General features: G+C 32.3%; 2 protein-coding genes across 3 annotated transcripts in view; both read left to right on the top strand.

Moving 5' to 3' along the window:
- LOC121253871 (receptor-like protein EIX2) overlaps positions 1–21,401 on the top strand; it is a 79,697-nt gene extending 58,296 nt beyond the window's left edge. Inside the window, exons 1-2 of one of the 2 annotated variants that reach the window (XM_041153799.1) lie at positions 18,708–18,825; positions 19,563–21,401. In XM_041153799.1, the coding sequence (XP_041009733.1) occupies positions 20,324–21,196 (873 nt within the window). In that variant the 5' untranslated portion in view covers positions 18,708–18,825; positions 19,563–20,323 and the 3' untranslated portion in view covers positions 21,197–21,401. Of the gene's footprint in view, positions 1–18,707; positions 18,826–19,562 lie in introns of those variants that run through there. The other variant, XM_041153800.1, reaches the window with a different exon arrangement.
- LOC121253869 (receptor-like protein EIX2) overlaps positions 18,499–22,472 on the top strand; it is a 30,425-nt gene continuing 26,451 nt past the window's right edge. Inside the window, exon 1 of the mRNA XM_041153798.1 lies at positions 18,499–18,880. Within this exon, the coding sequence (XP_041009732.1) occupies positions 18,519–18,880 (362 nt within the window). The 5' untranslated portion in view covers positions 18,499–18,518. The remainder of the gene's footprint in view (positions 18,881–22,472) is intronic.

Genomic DNA, 22,472 nt, shown 5'->3' with positions numbered 1-22,472 from the left:
GATCGGAGCTAAGGATGGGTGCTTTGGATTGCTAGAAGGTCCAGGATGAAGTGGTAAAGAGGTGGTGGCCGGAGGTGGTGCGACGGTGGCGCTAGGACTCAAAGAGTGCTGCGGCTTTGAGGAGCTCGTGGTGGCTAATGGCTGCGCGAGGGAGGCTGCAACTGGAGGGAGGGGAAGCGAACATGTGGGGTGGTGTCAGCCACAGCAGCGTGACGGCGGCGGGCTGGGTGAGGACGACGCGGACGCGGGGAGAGAAAGGAGAGCTTCCGCGGGAGGGAAGAGAGAGAAGGAGAGAAAAGAAAAGAAAGAAAAGAAGAAAAGAAAAAGGAGGAAAAAGAAAAGTAAGGAAAAAGAAATGAGGTACAATCTTCACATCTTGGGTCACAAAAATGATCCAACGAAAATAATTTCAAAATAGTAAGTTAAATAAAATAATTTAAACGTAATGCTAAAATAAAGATAAAATATTTAAATCCAACAATCAATTAATTTAAAAGAAGAACAATTCAAATGCATAACAATAATAAATATTAAGGAAACATCTCAAATTAATTTTTCACAATTTAAAGATCATAAAATAAACCATTTAAAAATATCCGATAATGTTAAAACAAGAGAATAAATTTCTGAATTAATAAAAATAATTATTCAATAAAAATATACTAAAATACGGGATATTACATCTTCTTTTCTTCCAATGCTTACTGAAATGGACTTGATGAGATCGATCTCCTATGTTGTGAATAGGTTTATTTTCCCAGTACATGACCATTCCACTTCCTCAAATCAGAATCAATCAGATCAGTAACCCACCTAAACTCTCCTTTTTAGATTGGATCATAAAAGAACGAGGGTTAGGAATCCACTTATCACCTGCCTTCTCTGTTTGAATGTTGCTTTTTGTCATTCCAACGTTAAGTATTGACATTTGAACCTTAATCAATCATTCGAACGTTCAAATATTCTGTCCGAACGATTATTTCTTGTTCTAACCTTTTTTTTTTAAGTAAAATGTTACCCATAGAAGTCCAAACTTATTTTATAAAATATGCTATTACGACATAACGTTTTATATTTTTGTACACATCTTCCTTGTTTTATCTTTTAAATTTAGGTCTCATTTGATTATATAGATGAGATGAGATGAGATGAGATAAAAATTTAAAGTTAAATAAAATATTGTTCGAATATAATTTTTTAATATTATTTTTATTTTAGCCGAGATTTGAAAAAAATTAGATTATTTATTATATTTTGTGTAGAAATTTAAAAAATTATAATTATTATATAAAATAAGATGAATTGAGATGAGTTGATTTGATTAGCGGAACCAAATGGGCCATAATGACATTCGTCGTAAGGAAGCGCTGGAGGGAGCCGAGGTACCTCTACAAGAGACGATGGTCTCGATAGCAGACTTTCGAGTAGTTTTAGGCTATGTTTGGCAAGTGAGAGTACCTCAAGTACTCTCACTACTATTCTTTGCTTTATTATTACTTTTCACTTATTTTTTTACTATTCATTACTTTTTACCTACTATTCATTATTCTATTATTACTTTTTCATTACTATTTACAAACATTCTCAACACTTCTTAGATATTCTCACTATCCAAACGTAGCCTTAGACTAATTTAGATAATTTTGTACTTTCTTTTAGGTCTCATTTTCTATTATTTTTTTTCAAACTACTCAATTTTCAAGACAGATGATACATATTTGTCTAATTCAAAATTGTACATATTTTTGGTTGGCCAACTTCTGCATTTTTCCTTCCATTGATTGTCTTTCAAGAAGGGCCCCACGGTAATTTTCAAAGTAAAGTGTCACAACTAATTTGGTTGACCAAAAGGTTTTTTCTTTCTTTTATCGATTGTCATTTGAGAAGGTATCCCACCATGAATTTCCCAATAATTTTGGTTCCCTTTGCCTGTATATGGTGGGTAGGTTTGAAATTGAATGCAATACTTGCAACTACCGTCAATATATATTAGAAGACATAAAATATATGAAGCCCAAAATAAGTTTACTAGGCCCAGTTCAGAGGAAGAGGCCTTATCAAGAAGAAATGAAGAGTATATCAAGAGAAAATAGGTAATGGGACATAAAATAAAAGAGGAAGCATAGAATAAAAAGGGAGAAACCAGACGATTTTACAAAGGGTCCCAAAATAATTTTCAAGTAAACTTATTCAACTAATTCCGTGGACCAAAGGGGGTTTTGTTTTTCTTTCTTTCTATTGATTATCATTTGAGAAGTTGTCCTCATAAAAAGAAAGGAAGATAAGATAAGTAGGAAAGAGGGAACCAAAAAGGGGAGAAGAAAATTGTTTCAAGAAAAATTAAATGGTGTGACATAATTATGTCACATAAAGAAGGCAGGATGTGACATAAAGCAAGGGAATATCAAGTGCTCGATGAAATGCTCAAGTCAGAATATTTCTATTGAATAATTTTCCTCACATACTGTTCTGCCGTGCCTTTACAATGCTTTTATGGACAAATACATGTGCTAACTGTTTTCCAGAGAATCAGTATTAATGGACACCTATCCTACCAGAAATGTTTTCTTGTTTTCAGAATATTCATTGTTGATGCTCTGCAGTGCTTTGGCGTTATCTGTTGTGAATGGTTTGTTGCTTACCGTGGTGCTAGTGGAAAATGCCTCTGATATTGCAGAGTAATGGCCTGCCTTGGTACTGTCCTTAACAGGGAAGAAACATAAGATAAAAGGAAGAAATAAAAAACTTCATGAAAAAGGTCCCACAATAATTTTCAAGTAAAGCTATTCAACTAATTCGGTGGAAAATAAGGGCTTTATTTATTTCTTTGTATTGATTATCATTGACAATGTTTTTCTTTCATATTTTAATCTCTAAATATGTTTTAATTAGCTTTTAACTCTATCGATTTAAATAAAAGAGTTGCACTTCAGCACCATCTTCTTCACCTAATTTTACCGAGTTTTCATAGTTTACATTATTGACGCGAAATGATCAATTGGTCGGGAAGAAGTTAATTGTCAGCAATCCAATCTATTTAGAGATCGTATTACTAAAAATTTGGTCAGTAAGAATCTTATTTTATTGTATGCGCGCACAATGTTAATAACTAAAGTATTAGAAAAAGTGCTTAATTAATTTACAATGCAATGCATGATATTATTAATAACCTAAATTCTTTACAAATAACTAATTAAATTATAAACTACAATTAATGTAATTCTTTTTTTCCCAAGAAAAAAGTGTTTGAAGTCGAATTAAATTTACAAAATTTATAAGATGTACGTGGATGATACGGTAGGATAAATAGATGTCGATGTGAGTGAACAACATGAAAACGACACCAATTATATGAATGCGACGACGATGACATGAAATGTATCTTTCTTTATTTCCTGAGAAAAAACAAAATTTTCAAATAGAATTGATTGCATTGGTCCCCTAGATGAATGGATGATGTGATTGTGAAACATTAAAACGTGTAGAAGGGTTTAGATATAGATTAGGTTTGAATTACTTCTTCTCTACTTATTTTTTTAAATAATTGACCTTACGTTACACGCAAATTGGATTGACTCAGGTCAATTCAATTAAATTCGAGTCGTATAGATTTGGACTTTCTTAAAATATGCCACCTTTTAAACCCTGTATTCTACTATTATTTTTTTGCGTTTTGAAAGATGCCTATATATCATGCCTTACTCTACAATAAAAAAAAAAAAAAAATTACGGATTCAAAATAGTGGCTGCCAACACGGATGTGGAGTAGTACTGCCAATATAGTACTGCTTTTATCTCCAAATATTGAAAATCATATTTTAATCTCCAAATATTTAATTAGCTTTTATCTCGATTGATTAAAATAAAAAACCACAAAACATAGTAGACACGCATGATGATTAACAATCTTTGGAGACAACAGTGACGAAGCAGTTGAGCTAAAAAAATTTAAGAACCCCTCGTCAATTAAATTCCATGACAAATTACTAATTAAAACTGTATGCCTAATCGTTAATTGGGAAATTCGAAATAATAAATACATTATTATTTTATGACTTTTACACAGCTTTTAATAAAATATTATTATTTCTCGAATTCAAAATTAAACAAAATATATTTAAATTTAAAAGATAACATATATTCTTTAAAAATCAAAGCACGCACGAAAACGTGTAGTAGTGTGAAAGTTTGAAACTCATGGCATTAGCTAGTGTGAAAGTTTCCCCTACCATTTATTCCAAATAATTGACCTTAAGTTACACACAAATTGATCCAACGAAAATCAACAACTCCTCTTAAAGAATTGTATGTTACATATTGCTGCATGTGAATGAGACAGGCATTTGAGCAAAACAAACTAAAAGGTACTGATCCTTTCAATAATCTTGTTACATTCATTCTCACAAATTTTGCAGTACCATCATTGACTATTAAACCATATTGTCGGGAATCTAGTCACTTTATCTGTAGCCTTTTTTTTTTTTTTTTTTTCAGAAATAGGATGAAACTCTAATTTTATTGATAGCCCTCACTTGTAGCGAAGGAAAATCATGGTTACCACTTTATTTGCAGCCTACATGTCTATTAAACATTGGAACAATATAGTAATTTTAATTCGAACATCTGTGTATAATATTATTAGACATTAGCCTTAGCTCCCGATAGTTCGTAATTAGCCTACATGTTATTGGACATCTGTGTACATATGGTCCTTTTAGTATCAGAGCTGGCTCCTGATAGTTCGTAATTACTTCTCTTCATTTCATTTATTTTGTTCTCTTTCAACCCAATCCCTGAATTCTTACTTTGTCTTATCTATCTCCTTATTGCTTGTCTAGTACTTTGGTAAGACCCATTTGTCGGAGAGCTTGAGGGAAATTAGGTTGTCGGGTTGGGATAAGGATGTTAGTTTTAGGCATTTAAGTGTGAAGGACTGTGTTGACTAGTGACAAAATGAGTAGAATGTTCAGATTTAATTCAACTATTAGTTCTAGGTCGTCTGTTCCACCTGACATAGTTAATGAAGAATATTATTCTTTTGAAGAAATTGCTCTAAGTGATTTGAACCAATGGAATATTCTAAAAATTAGTTCAAATTCTATTTACCGAACCTCTTGGGTTCAATCTACTTTTAACATTGCTTTTAATGTTAGAACAGTTGAACAAACATATGCTATTTCAAAATCTCAAAAAAAAATGTTGCTTATTTACTAAAAAATTAATTCAAGATTTTTTAGTAAAAGGTTACAAATACTAGTATATTGGTTCTGTTCAAGTTGCTGTCAAACCTTTAACGAGGAAAGACATCAACGCTTCTGTTCTACTTTATTTAAGAGATGCCAGGTTCAACAAATTTGAAACTAGTATTCTAGGAATGATTCAATCCTCTTTGTTTGGAGGTCCTGTTCACTTTGATTGGTTTCCTGATTTAACTCTTACTTTGGATGATAATAATATTGTCAAAGCTTTAACTTTGAATATTTTAACTTTTGGTTATTATATGCTAGAAGGAAGCAAACCACTTACTATTGTAAACCAGATTTATTATCGTCTTTTAAAAATGAATTTAAATATAAAAGCCATTCCAAAACCAACTGCGGGAAAAACTCTCTTTATTCAAAGTTCTACCCCAGATGCGAATATTCAAGTTCCAAAGATGGTTTATTGGAAAGATATTTCTCTTCCTAATGAATGGACTTTAGAACATGAAGTTCCCCCTGTTAAAAATATTTATGATGATTGCACCTTAGATTATATTCAACAATATTTGGATGGAACTGTTAAAATTAATTTTGATCAAACTAGCACTCCTAGCATAAGAAGAAATTTTTTTACCGGATCTAGATATTATTTTGCTGGTTCTGTTTCTGATAATTCAATAAGAAGAGACTAAAATCTCAAACAATTTCTGGAAGACTCAGTCAAAACAGCCCAACCAGCTAATCATGATTTAAAATTGAAAAGAATTTATACATCCTCTCATGTTACTTCTGCTTGTTATTCTACCAAGGATGCTGAAACATCCAATGATAAGTCCGTAAAAGGAAGAAGTTGATAAAGAAGAAGATATTTCATCTTTATCACCCATAGTTTCAGATATGGTCGCACCGATTCATCACACTCTTGGTAGACCTTGTGAAGTCTTACTGTGATAAATAGACCTTTTGAATTTGATTTAGTTGCTCTTTTTAATGAATAAAGTTCAAAAGAAAATCGTGATAAGAGAAAAACTTATCATGCTACTTTTTATGCCTTTGAAAAATTATGAGTTAAAAGAAAATGGAAAAAAAAGATGAATGACCTACAAAGGCACATATTTTTCTTTGATTTTGTTGAAAATTATTATATTTCACAAAATAGTTTAAATGTTGTTAATACTGATTTTGTCAAGGAAGAAGGCAAAATGGTGATCCAATCCAGTCACCCGCCTTTGGAGGCTCAATTCTAAGACCTTCCTACTCCTCTTGAATTCACCTTCATTCTTTTCTTCCACCTATCTTCTATCCCTTCCACCTGTTCTTCTGTAAGTTAAATTTGTAATTTTAAGCTAGTAATTTTATTAAGATTTTATTTCAATGCAAGTTGTTATTTCTGCATCTATTTATTTTCCATATTTCGCATACATACATATGGTCGGTTTTACCGCCTGCTCTTAACTGTGTATACTCTACTATTTTTTATTTTGTTATTTCCAGTTATCTGGTCCTCATCTAGTCCTCATTCTTATTTATCTTCCATTTCCATTGGTCCTTTTGGTATCAGAGCCAAACGATGTGTTAGGGGTACGCTGGATCCTCCTGGCAAGGGTCCCCGTGGTGGGTATGGGACCCCGGCAAGAGACCCCCGAGGGGAGGAAGGGATTGTCCCACATTGGCAAGTAGCGATCCTACTAGTGGCTTTATATTGAGAAAAACACCATCTCCTTCACCAATGCTTTTATGCGATGAGTTCTACCTTAATTGGTACATATGCACAAATGTTCTTAGCTGAAACAGTAGAATGCATAGTTAATTCGAGAGGAGTAGGAAGGTCTTAGAATTGAGCCTCCCTCCCTCGTTCCTCAGGTTCTCATTTTATAGATCAAGGAGTTTCTGTTTACAATAATTAAAGTAAAATAGTAAAAGCATAAAAGCTGTGAGTGAATAGTGAATGTTATTGTTTATTCACGTGAAAGTAGGATCATCATTATGTCTTCAGCGTAATTTGCGGACCATCTGCTTTTGACATAAAGTGACAGGAATCTTGACAAAGGGGACTACTCAGCCTGTGAGACGGCAATCTTCCTTTTGTCTTGTAGCGTCTGTGGTGGATCATTCATCATTAGATAACTTGGGAGTTCCTTTAGAATCATGTCAAAAAATATTACTGTAAGGATCAGCGACTGAAGCTTCAGATGATGCTTCTGACTTTTCTTCATCAGATTATTATTTTCTTAAGACTTCTTTAGCAAGTGAATTAAATCCTTTTTAGTAAGACTATCAAGAACATCATTTTTTTTTTTAGTCTTGCTAGTTTTAGAAGAAGTGGTTGTCTTTCCTCTCTGTGAGGCAGATGGTGAAACAAGGGCCTGGATTTTGGGATACCCAGTTGAAGTAAGAGAACCATAAGTGATTGTAGGGAGTTCCTCTTTATTTTGCAGATCTGGGCAGTCTGTGGAAAATCCCTCATCACATAATCAATGATATTTTGGGTATAGGGGAACCTATCCCACCATTTTGTAAAGCAATATCGAACTAAGATATCACTATTCCTTTCATAATTCCATTTCATGAATTAAGAAATCTTGTACCATTTGCAGAAATGGAGAGAGTAAGGAAACTTGGCTATATGTCTATCCAATTTTGAAGAGAAGTAATTACGAACTATCAGGAGCTATGGATTCGAGGTCATTATTGTTTCTCCCAAAGGATCTGAAGTAACTGCTTCTCCTTTCAAAATCTCTGAAACTGTTTCAAAAGATCTAAAAGAAGACAAGATTATAAAAGAAACAAAAAAGATTATTCATCAGAATAATTTTGTAAATCTTGCTCTTAATACTATCGGACAACAGTTAGACATAATTGAAGAAAAGACAAAAAAACCTATCTTCGCCTCTGTCCATATGTCAAAAACTATTGAAAATCCTTTAATTTTCCCAAACGATCAGCCAAAAACTATTTCAAAAATTATTGAAAAACCTTAGATAATTTTACCATAGGATCGGCCAAAAATTGAGTTTAAAGATTCACAGGCCAAGTCTCTGGATAAAATTAATCAAATGCTTGTTGATCTTAAGAAAGAGTAGCCTTCTACCAATGCTTTAACAAGCAATGAAATGGAAACTATTCTTGTTGAAACTACAGAGGAATCATCTGATGGTGATTCTTCTATCACAAGGGATATCGATTTACTTGAAAAGAATTTTCATAATTTTGATTTAAAACCTGAAATCGCCAGATGTTCTTTAAAAGAACCCAAACCAATAAGTCTAACGAAGAACTAGTATTCCAGGCCTACTTCTTCTGATTTACAATTTGAAGAAAAGTTTTTCAAACTCAATCTTCTTATTCTGCTGGTAAGATTTACGAATGGAACATTGATGGATTGTCTGAACAAAAAATCCTCAATACCATGAGTAAGATGTCTTTGGTTGCAAATACCTACATTAACAATAATATCAGGCAACCTGATATTATTATTATTTTAACTAATGGTTTTTCTAGTGTGCTTCATCATTGGTGGGATAAGCATCTCATTGATGAAACTAAAGAAACCAATCAAAACGTTGTCAAGCGTAATGATGAAGGGTTACCTATTTTTTATGAAACCATAGGGATGGCACATCCTGATGGTGTTAATACTTTAATTTACACTATTCTTAAATATTTTGTTACAACTCCCTCTAACATTACTAATCGTATTAGTGACCAATTGAATAATTTGCGATGCCATCAAATGTCTGATTATAGATGGTATCAAGACGTTTTTATTTCTAGAGTAATGCTTAGAGATGATAGTCATAAGCCCTACTAGAAAGAAAAGTTTATTGATGATTACCCTGTTTGTTTGCCCATAAAGTCAAACAGGAACCTACTGATATCTCATGATTTCTTAATTACAAAAATTATACTTATGGTGATATTTTCAGCTTGATTAAGAAACTTGGTATTAGTATGTGTAATGATCAAAGAATATTTCGTGAACAGATGAAGAATAGTAAGAAAGCCAAATTTGAAATGAGAACTTTTTGTAAGCAATTTGCCCTTCCTCCTATTGTTCCCTAGAAGAAAGCATAAGCATTTTACTAAGTTTTCTAAACCTCATGGTGGGATAAGGAGAAAACCTCGTGATGATTTTTACAAAAAATCTTTTTAAAAACCTTTTTCCAAATCTTTTCCTAAGAAAAAGAATTTTTCGAAAGGAAAACGTTATAATTGTGGCAAATCTGGACATTTTGCTAATAAGTGTCCCTAGAAGCCCAATAAACTCAAAAAGAAACTTAATCAATTGAATATTGATGTCAATGATCATGAAGAATTGTTTCGACTCCTAGAAACACAATCTCCCTCATCATCTAACATTCATGAGTTCAGTTTTAGTGATTCAGAATATCACTCAGATACTAAATCTCTTGATTCTCCTTGTATCAAGTTTGGTTGCAATTGTAATGAATTTTGTTGTAAATCTTTGGGTAAAACAATTAATGTTTTAACCAAAGCTGAAGAACAAGAAAATCTTTTGTTAACCTTAATTTCTCAAATTACAAATCCTGAGTTTAAAAAGGATTATTTTCATAAACTCAAGAAGAGTATGATTCGCCAAGAACCAGAAACTTCTAAGCAAAAGATTAATTTTCAAGAAACTTTGGAGAGATTTCAAAAGAAAAAATTCAAAGATGTTTCTACTAGTGATTTACAACATGAGATTAATTTTATTAAAAAAGATATTATTGAACTCAAATCTGAAATCAATAATCTGAAATATAAAAATGATGTTTTAAAACAAGAATTTTTATGTTTAAAATTGATAAACAACTTGATCATGATATTCTTTCTGACAATGAGCAAACAAATAATTCTGATTCCAGCCGAAAGGAAAAGGTTGTTGATAATCAGATATGTCTGATCCATCATACTATTCATCCTAAATGGTTTTCAAGAGTTACTATTATTGTTTGCCATGAATTTCAATTTTCTGTTGTTGCTATGATTGATTCTGGATCGGATATGAATTGTATCTAGGAAGGATTAGTACCTAGTAAATACTTTAAAAAATCTATTGAATGACTGTTTTCGGCAAATGGGTCTCAAATAAAGATCAACTATGAACTCAACACTGCACATGTTTGCCAAGACAATGTCTGTTTTAAGATTCCTTCTGTTTTGGTCAGAAATATGTCTAACAAAGTTATTTTAGGAATCTCTTTTATTTCTTCTTTATATCATTTTTTGTCTAACAAAGATGGGATCACCATTGATCCTTTTGGACAAAAAGTTAGATTTAAATTTGCTTCTTGATTTGAAATTGATATGATAAAAGTCTAAAATCCTTGCTTTCTGCAAAGACTAATCATTTGAATTTCCTCCAACAGGAAATCAAATACAATAAGATTTCAGAACAATTATCCAGTATTTTACTCCAATCCAAGATTGATGATTTTAACAAATGTTTGATTTCTGATGTTTGTTCTGATTTACCAAATATTTTTTGGCATAGAAAAAACCATGTTGTTACTTTACCTTATATTAAAGGTTTCTGTGAAAAAAATATTCCAACTAAAGCTTGACCTATCCAAATGAATAGTGAGACTTTAGAATTTTTCAAAAAAGAAATCACTAATTTGCTTCACAAAAATATTATTAGGCATAATAAGTCTCTTTGGTCTTGTACTGCTTTTTATGTCCAGAAAAATGCAGAGCTTGAGAGAGGAACCTCTTGCCTAATAATTAATTACAAACTTTTAAACAAAGTTTTAGACTGGACTAGGTATCCCATCTCCAACAAAAATGACTTGATTCATAGGTTGAGTATTGCTCTCGTCTTTTCCAAATTTGATCTAAAGTCAGAATTTTGACAGATCCAGATAGACGAGTCAAATAGGTATAAGACTGTTTTTAATACCCATTTTGGTCACTACGAGTGAAATGTGATACCATTCGGTCTCAAAAATGCCCTTAGTGAATTCCAAAATATCATGAATGATATTTTCAACTCATTCACCCACCTTTTCATTGTTTATATTGATGATGTACTCATATTTTTCAAGTCTATTGATGATCACTAGAAACATTTGAATTCATTTCTAGATATCATTAGACTAAATGGTCTTATTGTTTCAGCTAAGAAAATCAAATTATTTGAAACCAAAATTCGATTCTTTGGTTATGATATCTCCGAAAGCAAAATTAGACCTATAAGCCGAGCTATTGAATTTTCTGACAAATTTCCTGATGTCATTCTTGACAAAAAACAGTTACAACGTTTTCTTGATTCCCTCAATTATGTTGGTGATTTCTACCAATACATGTGGAAATAATGTCGCCTACTCTTTGAAAGGCTACACACAAATCCTGCTCTTTGGATAGAAATTCACACTAATCTGGTCAAACAAATCAAGACACATGTCAAAACTCTTCCGCGTCTTGGTATCCGTACTTCTGATTCATTTAAAATTGTTGAAACAGATGCCTCAGACATTTGTTATGGTGGCATTCTGAAACAAGTTGTTTCACCAGACTCATCTGAACAAATTGTTCGCTTTCATTCTGGAGTCTGGAATTCTGCACAGAATAATTATAGTATTATTAAGAAGGAAATCATATCTATAGTACTATGTATCTTTAAATTTTAAAGTGATTTACTTAATAAGAAATTTTTATTACGCATTGATTGCAAAAATGCTAAATATGTTTTAGAAAAAGATGTTAAAAACATTGCATCAAAACATATTTTTGCCCGATGGCAAGCTATTTTGAGTATTTTTTATTTCGATATTAAATTTATTAAAAGAATTAATAATTTCATCTCTGATTTTCTTACCCGTGAATTCTTGCAGACACACAACCATGAGCCAGAAGAAAGGCAAAGACATACAAACAGTTATTCCACCCCCCATTCCTGATAATAAACTTATCAAGAATGAACGTGCTTCACCCATTGAAATTGCCAGTAGGTTCACTACCCTTGGCAAAGTAACTCAACTTGCTTCATTTGCTTTAACTATTTCAACCCCTTATGATCCATATGCTAACGCAATTGCTTCAAAATCCACTACTCAGTATTTGCTTCCAAAATCCAAAACTGAGTATACCCGTAAACTATACACTTGGAATCTGTTTTACATAGAACCTAACAGGTTTGCATACACAGATCCTTTCAAATTGCTTCATCCTATTTTCCTCCTGGATTTCATTGGATCCCGGAGAACTCCAAAAAAATACTCTTGTTCTACTCCAGCGTTTTAGTCCAGACTGATTCTATTGTCATAAAACTCATTTATGACAAGACTGATAAATCAAAACTAATTTACCATAATGCCTACATCCTCAGAGTCATCACAGAAGAAGAATGGGGCACCAACCCTTTTACTTCATAAAACCCATTTGGTCGAAATGTTGTTCCAAGTACCCGATATGAATCATTCGTGGTTCCTTAATTTTGATAAAAAGTTTAAAGGAACACTTCCTCTCTGGTTTCTCAAATGGAGGAACCAGTTTGGTCTTATTCATGGAAACTTCCCTGACATGCTCCTAAGAGCATTCAAATGCTTTACCAATGTTGTTGTTTCAAAATTGGACAGACATATGGCCAAGTTTCCTTACTCGCTCCATTTTTGCAAATGATACAAGATTCCTTGGATCATGAAATGTAATTATGAAAGGAATGGTGGTATCTTAGTCCGGTACTGCTTTACAAAATGGTGGGATAAGTTCCCCTATATCCAAAATATCATTGATTACGTGATAAGGGACTTTCCATAGACTGCCCCAGATTTGCAAAATAAAGAGGAATTCCCTGCAATCACTTATGATTCTCTTGCTTCAACTGGATATCCCCAAATCCTGGCTCCTGTTTCACCATCTGCCTCACAGAAAGGAAAGACAACTGCTTCTTCTAAAACTAGCAAGACTAAAAAGAAAAATGATGTTCCTGATAGTCTTACTAAAAAGGATTTAATTCACTTGCTAAAGAAGTCTTTAGAAAATGATAATTCTAATGAAAAAAAAGTGAGAAGCATCATCTGAAGCTTCAGTCGCTGATCCTTACAACAATATTTTTGAACATGATTCTGAAGGAACTCGCAAGTTATCTGATGATGAATGATTCACCACCGACGCTACAAGACTAAAGAAAGACTTCCGTCTCACAGACTGACTAGTCCCCTTTATCAAGATTCTTGTCACTTTATGTCAAAAGCAGATGGCCCGCAAATTACGTTGAAGACATAATGATGATCCTATTTTAACGTGAATAAACAGTAACATTCATTGTTCACTCACGACTTTTACGCTTTTGCTGTTTTACTTTAATTATTGTAAACATGAACTCCTTGATCTATAAAAGGAGAACCTGAGGAATGAGGGAGGGACTCAATTCTAAGACCTTCCTACTCCTCTTGAATTCACCTTCCTTTTCTTCTTCCACCTATCTTCTATCCCTTCCACCTGTTCTTTTGTAAGTTAAATTTGTAATTTAAGCTTATAATTTTATTAAGTTTATATTTCAATGCAAGTTGTTATTTCTGCATCTATTTATTTTTCATATTTCGCATACATACATATGATCAATTTTACTGCCTGCTTTTAACTGTGCATACTCTACTGTTTTTTACTCTATGCCTTACTGTCTAATAATATTATACACAGATGTTCAAATTAAAATTACTATATCATTTCAATGTTATATTTAAAACGTGCCAACGTATCCTTATAACCATTCAAACCTAGCTATTTTGCTTCACGTCCGAACTACTAATAACTGACGTTCTAATATAAAATTTGAACGTCAACTTTAAGACGTTCGAACAAACACTAATTGCGAACATATTGTTCTAACATCCAAACGTATATCTCTTCATGACCGAACTATTGGTAACAGATGTTCGAATATAAAATTCTAACGTTAGATTTCAAACGTTCAAACAAAAAATACGTGCGAACATATTTATTAACTGTCTGCACTGATATAATCGAACGTTAGAAAAATTATTTTTCAAATGTTAGTCGGTTGAGGTGACGTTCGAACTTATTGTTTTACGTTCGATTGTACTCTTAGTGACGTTAATTGACCGTCACAAATAGTCATCACGTTCGCACAAAAGAACGAACGGTAGACTATCAACCGTAACAAAAACAAATTTGTGACAGTTAAATAGTAAACAATCACAAAATATATTTCGTGATGCCTTTGTTGTGCCGGTACGTTGATGATTTTAAATCGTCACAAGAAACCTTCAATGAAGGTTCCGTGAAAGTTTATTTCTTTTTTGTGACGGTTTATATATTTTGTTTCTATGACGGTTTTGTCCGTCACAAAACATGCTTTCTATTATAGTGATCACATATCATCTCAAGCTGATTGGGGAAGGAAGGCGTTCCCTACTATATTTCTCAAACTATTTGCCTTTGTGTTGCACACAATTGACTCAGTCAACCCAATTGAAGTAGAGGAAACTTCTCATGGACTTGGATCACTCACAAAATATGACATTATATATATATATAAATATATATATATATATATATATATAAGGGATGGGGGTTTCAAATCTAAATTGTTCATTTAGAGAACCGAGTCATATGCCATCAGACCATCAAACTCTTAGCAAAACATTTTGTGAATGGTCATTCTATCAGCATTCTTTCTGCTTTTTATCATTTCATGGTCCTAGCAATGACTCTTAAAGCAAGTTTGCATGTTGGTGCGTGCATGTGTACTGAGTCTAGCTAGCATTTGATCAATACAATAAACACAAAGTAATATTCCTTTGAGGAAGTTGTCTCTCTTAAACTTGTTAAATTCAATATCCTTTACGCCTAATAATCACTATTTTTGCAATATGATCATCATTGTATAAATATGATTTTCAATTGACAAATATATAAGTATATGTAGTTTACGGCTTCGTTGAGATCAAATCATTACAGAAAAAAACTACGGAAACGACAGATGGGGAAAATTGCGACGAGGACGTAGTTTTCGTGGCAAGTCATTATACGAAAAATGTGTATCCTTGTCAGGTATTTACAATAAAAACCACTATTTGAGACAGTAATGAGTCTAGCCAGTGGTGGACCCACTCTGCGCTAAGGACTGAAAATTCAAAACCCCTAAATTTTATTCATAATTCTCTAAAATTTTCTAAAATTTCAATATACTTATAAATATATCTCTCTAGTTTTTTTGTCCTAAAGTCTCAAAATCTTGTAATTGCTATATATTATCAATATTTAAGAATGTGGTCTCATCAAAATTAAATTAAAACTAATTAGTTTAGAAGAAATAATAAATTTATTAATATAAAATTCAAGGTTTTCTGTTATACAATATATTGGGCTTCTTAATATGAAAAAATCATAGGTTGATCATGATCTATATATAATTATAATGTGACACGAAAATATCTTGATTTTACATAAAATTTAATAAACTAACTTACATACTAGAATGAAAGATGACATTCAAAAGAATCACTTGATAGTTTTTATGAAGAAAATAAATTTATACTTTATTATAATATGTTTTTAGAATTTTATTTCTTTGTGTACGCAAATTATTGAGACTTAATTTTATATATAGTTATGTTTTTATATTTTTTAATATCTTTTTATTTTACATAAATATGTTACACGGTAAAAAATTAGCCCTCCTAAAAAAAGATTGCTGACTCCGCCAATGAGTCTAGCTAGCAACTTCCATTAGTTAATTATATGGTCATATTGAAAAAGTAGTCATGATAAAGGCCGGGGCCAGTAAAATAAATTTCTTTTATTTCTTTTTTAATTATTGTTAAATTAATAATTAAGATGGGAAGTCTGGACATGATAAATTTATATATATCATGAATTCCTGCAAAGCTAATTAATTACAAACCATTAAAGATAAAAGGCAAAAACGAAAGAAATAGAAGAAAAAGGTTAGAATCCACAGCAAGTGGAGTATGTTTCAAAAAAAGAAAAAGAAAAAGTGGAGTATGTTCTTTGACTGCCATTAAGGCCGGAAAAGAAGTGGAAAGTTAACGTGCACTACTATTCTATTTATTAAAGAGGAATTATATTTACAATCTCAAGAGTCTGTGTAATTTTTTTGAAACAAATCATAAGTAAATATGAGATTTATATAAAAAAAATTTAATTTTTTAATAATAGACATCGTTCTTTTTCAAAACGATTGTATAACATTTACATACTCTATGACTGGATCTAGTATTACTCAATATTGTAGATGAGTGCATCACTAAAAGAAAATCTTCCACAGCATAAGTTCTACCGTATGAAATCGACTCATGACAAGGAAAGTAACTTTTTTTTTTTTTTCAAAAGTAAAAACAACAATTCCTGTCATAATTCCTTTATTTTTGCTGAAATTAATTTTCAAATGGTTGGCCTTCTGCGCGCTAGACGCAAATTTACTCAATTGGTCCAATTAACGTTCTTTTCTCCGTCTGTATATAATCTGTTGACTGTCATTTGAGAAAGTTTCCACATAATTTCCTTCTGGTAAAATGTTTTCATAAAGTACTTAACCTTACGTTAAAACCGACATTTTACCAGATAAACCGACATGGGTTAAGACTTTTAACGTAAGGCCAAGTACTTTATGAAAACATTTTAACAGAAGGAAATTATGTGGAAACTTTCTCAAATGACAGTCAACAGATATAAATTAATGCACGCAAATTGGACTGACTCGGATGAATGGATGATGTGATTCATGTGGAGCATCAAAACGAGTAGATCAAGGGTTTAGATATAAATTAGGTTTGAACTACTATCGTCTTTACTTGTTTTTCTAAAGAATTGACCTTACATAAATGCACGCAAATTGGACTGACTCTCTTATATTCGAGTAAGCTTTTGCGTATATTTGGACTCTCTTAAAATTTGACCATTTTTAGACGTTGTATTCTATTATTATTTTTCTGCGTTTTGAAAGATGCTTATATACATGTTGGATTAATTTCAACAAAATAAATCCAAAAGTATTTATTACATAAATAATATGTTGCTATATTCTAATAACAACTTGTAAGGCAAAATTCCAATTGGAGCTCAACTTCAAATTCTCAATGCTTTTGCCTTTAACTATGGGCAGTCCTGAAATATCACGCGGTTCTCCATTTCCAAACAAGTGTTTGGGTGATCTTCATAAAGTTCATAATGACATTGGAATCCAGAAAGTCATGAGATTCAGACGGTCTAGGCAGATAATGATGATGGGATTACATTGTTGCAACCCCTCATTACTCATTTTAAAAACGTTACTTTTCTAGACAAATATTATAAAAATATACATATTGGTTCTTGAGCATTCACAATGGCTCATATAAAATACATTTTTCTATAAAATATAAAGAAAATTGATCCTACGACCCTTCCAATGAATTTTGTATTTTGATCTTTATTTTACATTTTACTACAGTAATCCTCTAGATATAGACAATACTGTTCACAACTCTAAAATATTTTCAATTATTTTCTCTCCTTTGCAAATTTATTGGTGGTTAGAAGAAATATTTAAAATGAATAAAAACATTAAAAAAATAATATTAAATGATATAAAAAAATAGATTATAAGTTGATGTATGATCTATTGTAAAAATCAGTATGTAAAATAGAAAAAGTAGATTTTGGTGATGTATTTTGAAGGAAAGAATAAAGGAACCATTGAGAATGCTCTAAATATAATCCAAAATGTAACAGAAACTTTGAATTTTTCTTAAATTTAAAATTCCAAGATTTTTTTATGTTCCAGAAATAATTGACCTTATAATGTTACACGCAAATTGACTTGTAGAGACGAGATAACCACTCGATTGAGACTCTGAATTTTTGAGTAAAAGACCTCAGATGTCAAGATATAGTCATGAAGTTTGAGATATTTCTTTCTTTTTTTCATAATATTATGGGATTTTCAAGATTTTCTTGGATTTTATAAACTGATTTTCAAGGATGAAATGTGCGCAATTAAGGTGAAAATATAGGGAGAGTTTACAAATGTTACAATATTTTAATTTAGAGAATAACTCTCCGATTAATCCAACATCTTAAACCGTAATTTGAATGTTTTATCTGTTACTTTTTCTGTTATCTCGTCATTTTAATAGTGGTTTGTTAGCCATATCATGTGGTTCCTAGGAGTTCATGCCCCACACGGTTTCAAACTACTTTATTTTTGTTCCTAGGAAAATCTTTCTAGACCTACATTCATAAAACTAGTATAAATATAAATCGAGTAGTTCTCTTTGGGATATTAAAACTAAGACCTGAATTAAGATACAATATCTGATCTTGGCAGTGTTCTAAATCGAGAGTAAAACAATGAGAGCTTCTTATCTCCAATTTCTGCTTCTACTACTTGGACTGTTATCTTGTAATGCAACAAAACTTGGATTTAGTTTTGATTTGCATGATTCTAAAGTCAGGTGCATAGAGGAAGAACGACAAGCACTCCTCCAATTCAAACAACATCTTGTAGATCGTTCCCAATGGCTATCTTCTTGGGACAGTGGTGAAGATTGTTGCAAGTGGGAAGGAATTAAATGCAGCAAAAAAACAGGTCATGTTGTTACGCTTCATCTCCGATCAGATTGGTGGTATGTTGAACCTGCAACTAAACATCTAGAAGGTGAGATAAGCTCTTCATTACTTGGATTGCAATATTTGACTTACCTGGACTTAAGTTATAATAACTTTTCCGAGAAACCTTTCCCAAACTTTGTTGGCTCATTCACTAAATTACAACATCTCAATCTTTCATATACCTTTATAGCCGGAACCATTCCACAACAGTTAGGAAATCTCCTGGGATTGATTTCTCTTGATCTCAGCATGAATTTTGATCTGACGGAGGCACATAATCTTGATTGGTTAATTCATATTCCATCCTTAATGCACCTGGACCTAAGCGGTGTTAACCTCATGCAGGTAGTCAATTGGCCCAATAAGGTTATGATGCTCCCTTCTTTGATACACTTGAGTCTAATTGATTGCAGTCTCTCCACAACTACTCCTCAATTGCTTTCCAATTCTAATTCCTCATCACAACTTCTATTCCTTGATCTCTCTGGGAATAATTATCTCACTTGCTTCGTATTTCAATGGTTATTCAACTCCACTACAAGCCTTGTTGATCTTGACCTCAGTTATACTAGCGGGTTACGGTGCTCCATTCCAGATGGTTTTGGTAGCCTAAATTCTCTTCAAACACTAAATCTTGCTGGAAATCAACTTGTTGGTGGCATTCCAAAATCCTTTTGGGATTTATGCGCCTTAGAGTCATTGACTCTTTCGTATAACAGTCTCAGTGGAAACCTTTACGAATTTATGAGTAATGTGTCGGGTTGCTTGGTGGACTCCTTGCAGAAGTTTCAAATAAGCAATAATAGATTCACGGGGTCATTGCCGAAGAGTATTGGAAACCTATCCAATCTTCAGACGTTGGATGTTTCGGAGAATTCCCTTGCAGGGGTGATCACTGAAGCCCATTTTTCAAATCTCACCAAACTCAAAGAGTTATATTTAGGGTTAAATTCTTTGATTTTGAGATTCAGCTACGATTGGGTTCCATCATTCCAACTGGATGTTATTTATTTGAGCTCTTGCAGATTGGGATCAGCTTTCCCAAAGTGGCTTCAAAGTCAAAAGAATTATAATAGGCTTGATATTTCTGATGCTGGAATTTCTGACATTATCCCTGCTTGGTTTTGGGACTTCCCTCCCATGTTATTCTATTTAAATATGTATAACAATCAGTTGCATGGGAACTTGCCAGACTTGTCATCATCCAGACTTAGTGACTTTGCTATTATAGATTTAAGCGCCAACCGTTTTGACGGTTCAATACCACCTTTTCCATCGAATGTGTCATCACTAGACCTATCAAATAATATGTTTTCTGGACCAGTTTCCTTCCTATGTAAACTCAATACTCCAACATTATTGGATTCTTTAAACCTCTCAAACAATACACTGTCGGAGAGCTTCCAAATTGTTGGACATATATTCGTGACTTGGTTGTTCTCAATTTGGCCAACAACAATTTCTATGGGAAAATACCAGACTCAATTGGCTCCCTAGTCTCGATTCAACTTTTACATTTAAGCAACAATGGATTTGTTGGAAATATGCCGATGTCCCTTCAGAATTGTAGCGAGTTGATAACCATTGACTTGGGAGCAAATAACTTGTATGGAATGGTACCTCCATGGATTGGTAATAGTCTGCCAAATTTGGTTATTCTTAACCTACGATCTAATCAGCTTTATGGAAGGTTGCCTTTAAACATATGTCTTCTATCACATATTCAAATCTTGGACCTTTCGTTGAACAAGATCGAGGGAACTATTCCAGAATGTATCTACAATTTGACTGCAATGTCTCGTACCATGGATACAAATTCAAGTGCCATATACGTGTATATTATGGGAAGAGGATCTTATATAGAGTATGCATCATTGGCATGGAAAGGAAGAGAGTTTGTGTTCAAAAATTCTTTGGGACTTGTGAAGATGATTGATCTTTCAAATAACAAACTACATGGAGAGATTCCAGAAGGAATTACTAATCTTACAGAACTAATTGCCTTGAATTTATCGAGAAACAATTTATCTGGATTAATCACTCCGAGGATCGGTTTGTTGAGAAATTTGCAGTGTCTTGATTTATCTAGAAACCAACTTTGTGGTGAAATCCCAATGAGCATTTCCAACTTAAATTTTCTTAGTCAATTGGACTTGTCCGCCAACAACTTATCAGGCAAAATCCCAACAGGAACTCAAATACAAAGCCTCGATGCTTCTGCATTTTTGGAAAATCCTAAACTATGTGGCTCTCCACTTCCAAACGAGTGTCTAGAAGATCTTCATCCAAATTACATTAACAATCAGGGTCACAAGGAGGAAAATGATGATGATGGATTTATAACTAAAGGATTTTATGTTGCTGCAAGTCTCGGATTCATTGTTGGATTTTGGGGGTGTGTTGCATTTCAGTGCTAAACATACGGTATATAATGAAGGGTCTCACTTCCAATGCTCGAATGATATTAGCATAGGCTACACGTGGCAGTAGCTCTATGTATGCTCACTTTGTAAAGTTGAACTTTAAGGTAAAAGTCTTTTTCTTGTATATTATATTCATACTCATAAATTAGCTAGTGATATATTTCACCACATATAGTATGAATATACATATATTACCATATATATGTGCGATGTTAGCATATGGTATGAATAAATAATTATTGGCACGTCTTTATATTTAAAGTCTTCAACTTAATTGCATCCCATGAATTATTTGTTAAAAATCTCATAAACCTTAGATTATATAGGAAATATTAGTTTTTACATATTCTTATGTCGAATTTGGCTTTAGTAAGTCAGTTCATGAGGTACATTGTATATTTAATGGTTCATCGATCGTCTCTTATGCAAAATTATTTTAGTCTTCTCTTTTTATTTGTCCCTTTTGTTCAAAATGGGTAGCCTTTCTAACAAGTTGTGTCACGTGGGTGCTTATCATGATGAGCTGATTTTAATTTGTAGTTTAACTTTTTTTAATATACTTTTGAATAATGTTGTTTTATTATTCAAAACTAATATTTGTTCATTTACCAGGATCCAGCTAGCAGGAGACAGCTACATCATTTGAATAAGTAGTGGATTAGTTGTACTTTTTTTGTTCAGTATATTGTAATTTGTATCGATCAAAATACAATTATTGTATCTTAGACTAATTATTTCCAAGTATTTTTCAATGGATGTAATTTTAAATTGAAACTGCAAACTAGCCACGTTTTATATTCTATAATTGATCAATCTAGTTATGATTTGACACTTTTGATTATAAAACACTGTGTGGATTTTGATTATATAATGGAATTGGACTATGATCAGCCTATCTCCAAAAATCTAACCCTGTTTTAGAGTGCGCTGCATTCTGACCTTATGTTACTCGGAAACCTATGCATGATTTTTCTTAATTTTTTCTTAAGTTTATTTTAACCCTTTTTTTGTGTATTCATCATCATTTCAATTATCATCCTCTAAACATCTCATGATGTGTCATTAAATGATTCACAAATAAGCGAAATATAACAAATAGTTTTCTAATCATTTAATAGTACGTCATGAAATGCTGAGAGCATGATGATACTGATACAACATGATACTAATCAAATAATATTAAGTTAACTAGTTAAAATGAATCTGTATATATCAGTATATATCATTTGAAATTGAAGATGAAAAAAGACATATAAGATGAACAACACCT

This window comes from Juglans microcarpa x Juglans regia, chromosome 3D, assembly GCF_004785595.1.
Source record: "Juglans microcarpa x Juglans regia isolate MS1-56 chromosome 3D, Jm3101_v1.0, whole genome shotgun sequence".
NCBI classification, from domain to species: Eukaryota; Viridiplantae; Streptophyta; class Magnoliopsida; order Fagales; family Juglandaceae; genus Juglans; species Juglans microcarpa x Juglans regia.
This window is presented reverse-complemented; position numbering and strand designations above follow the sequence as displayed.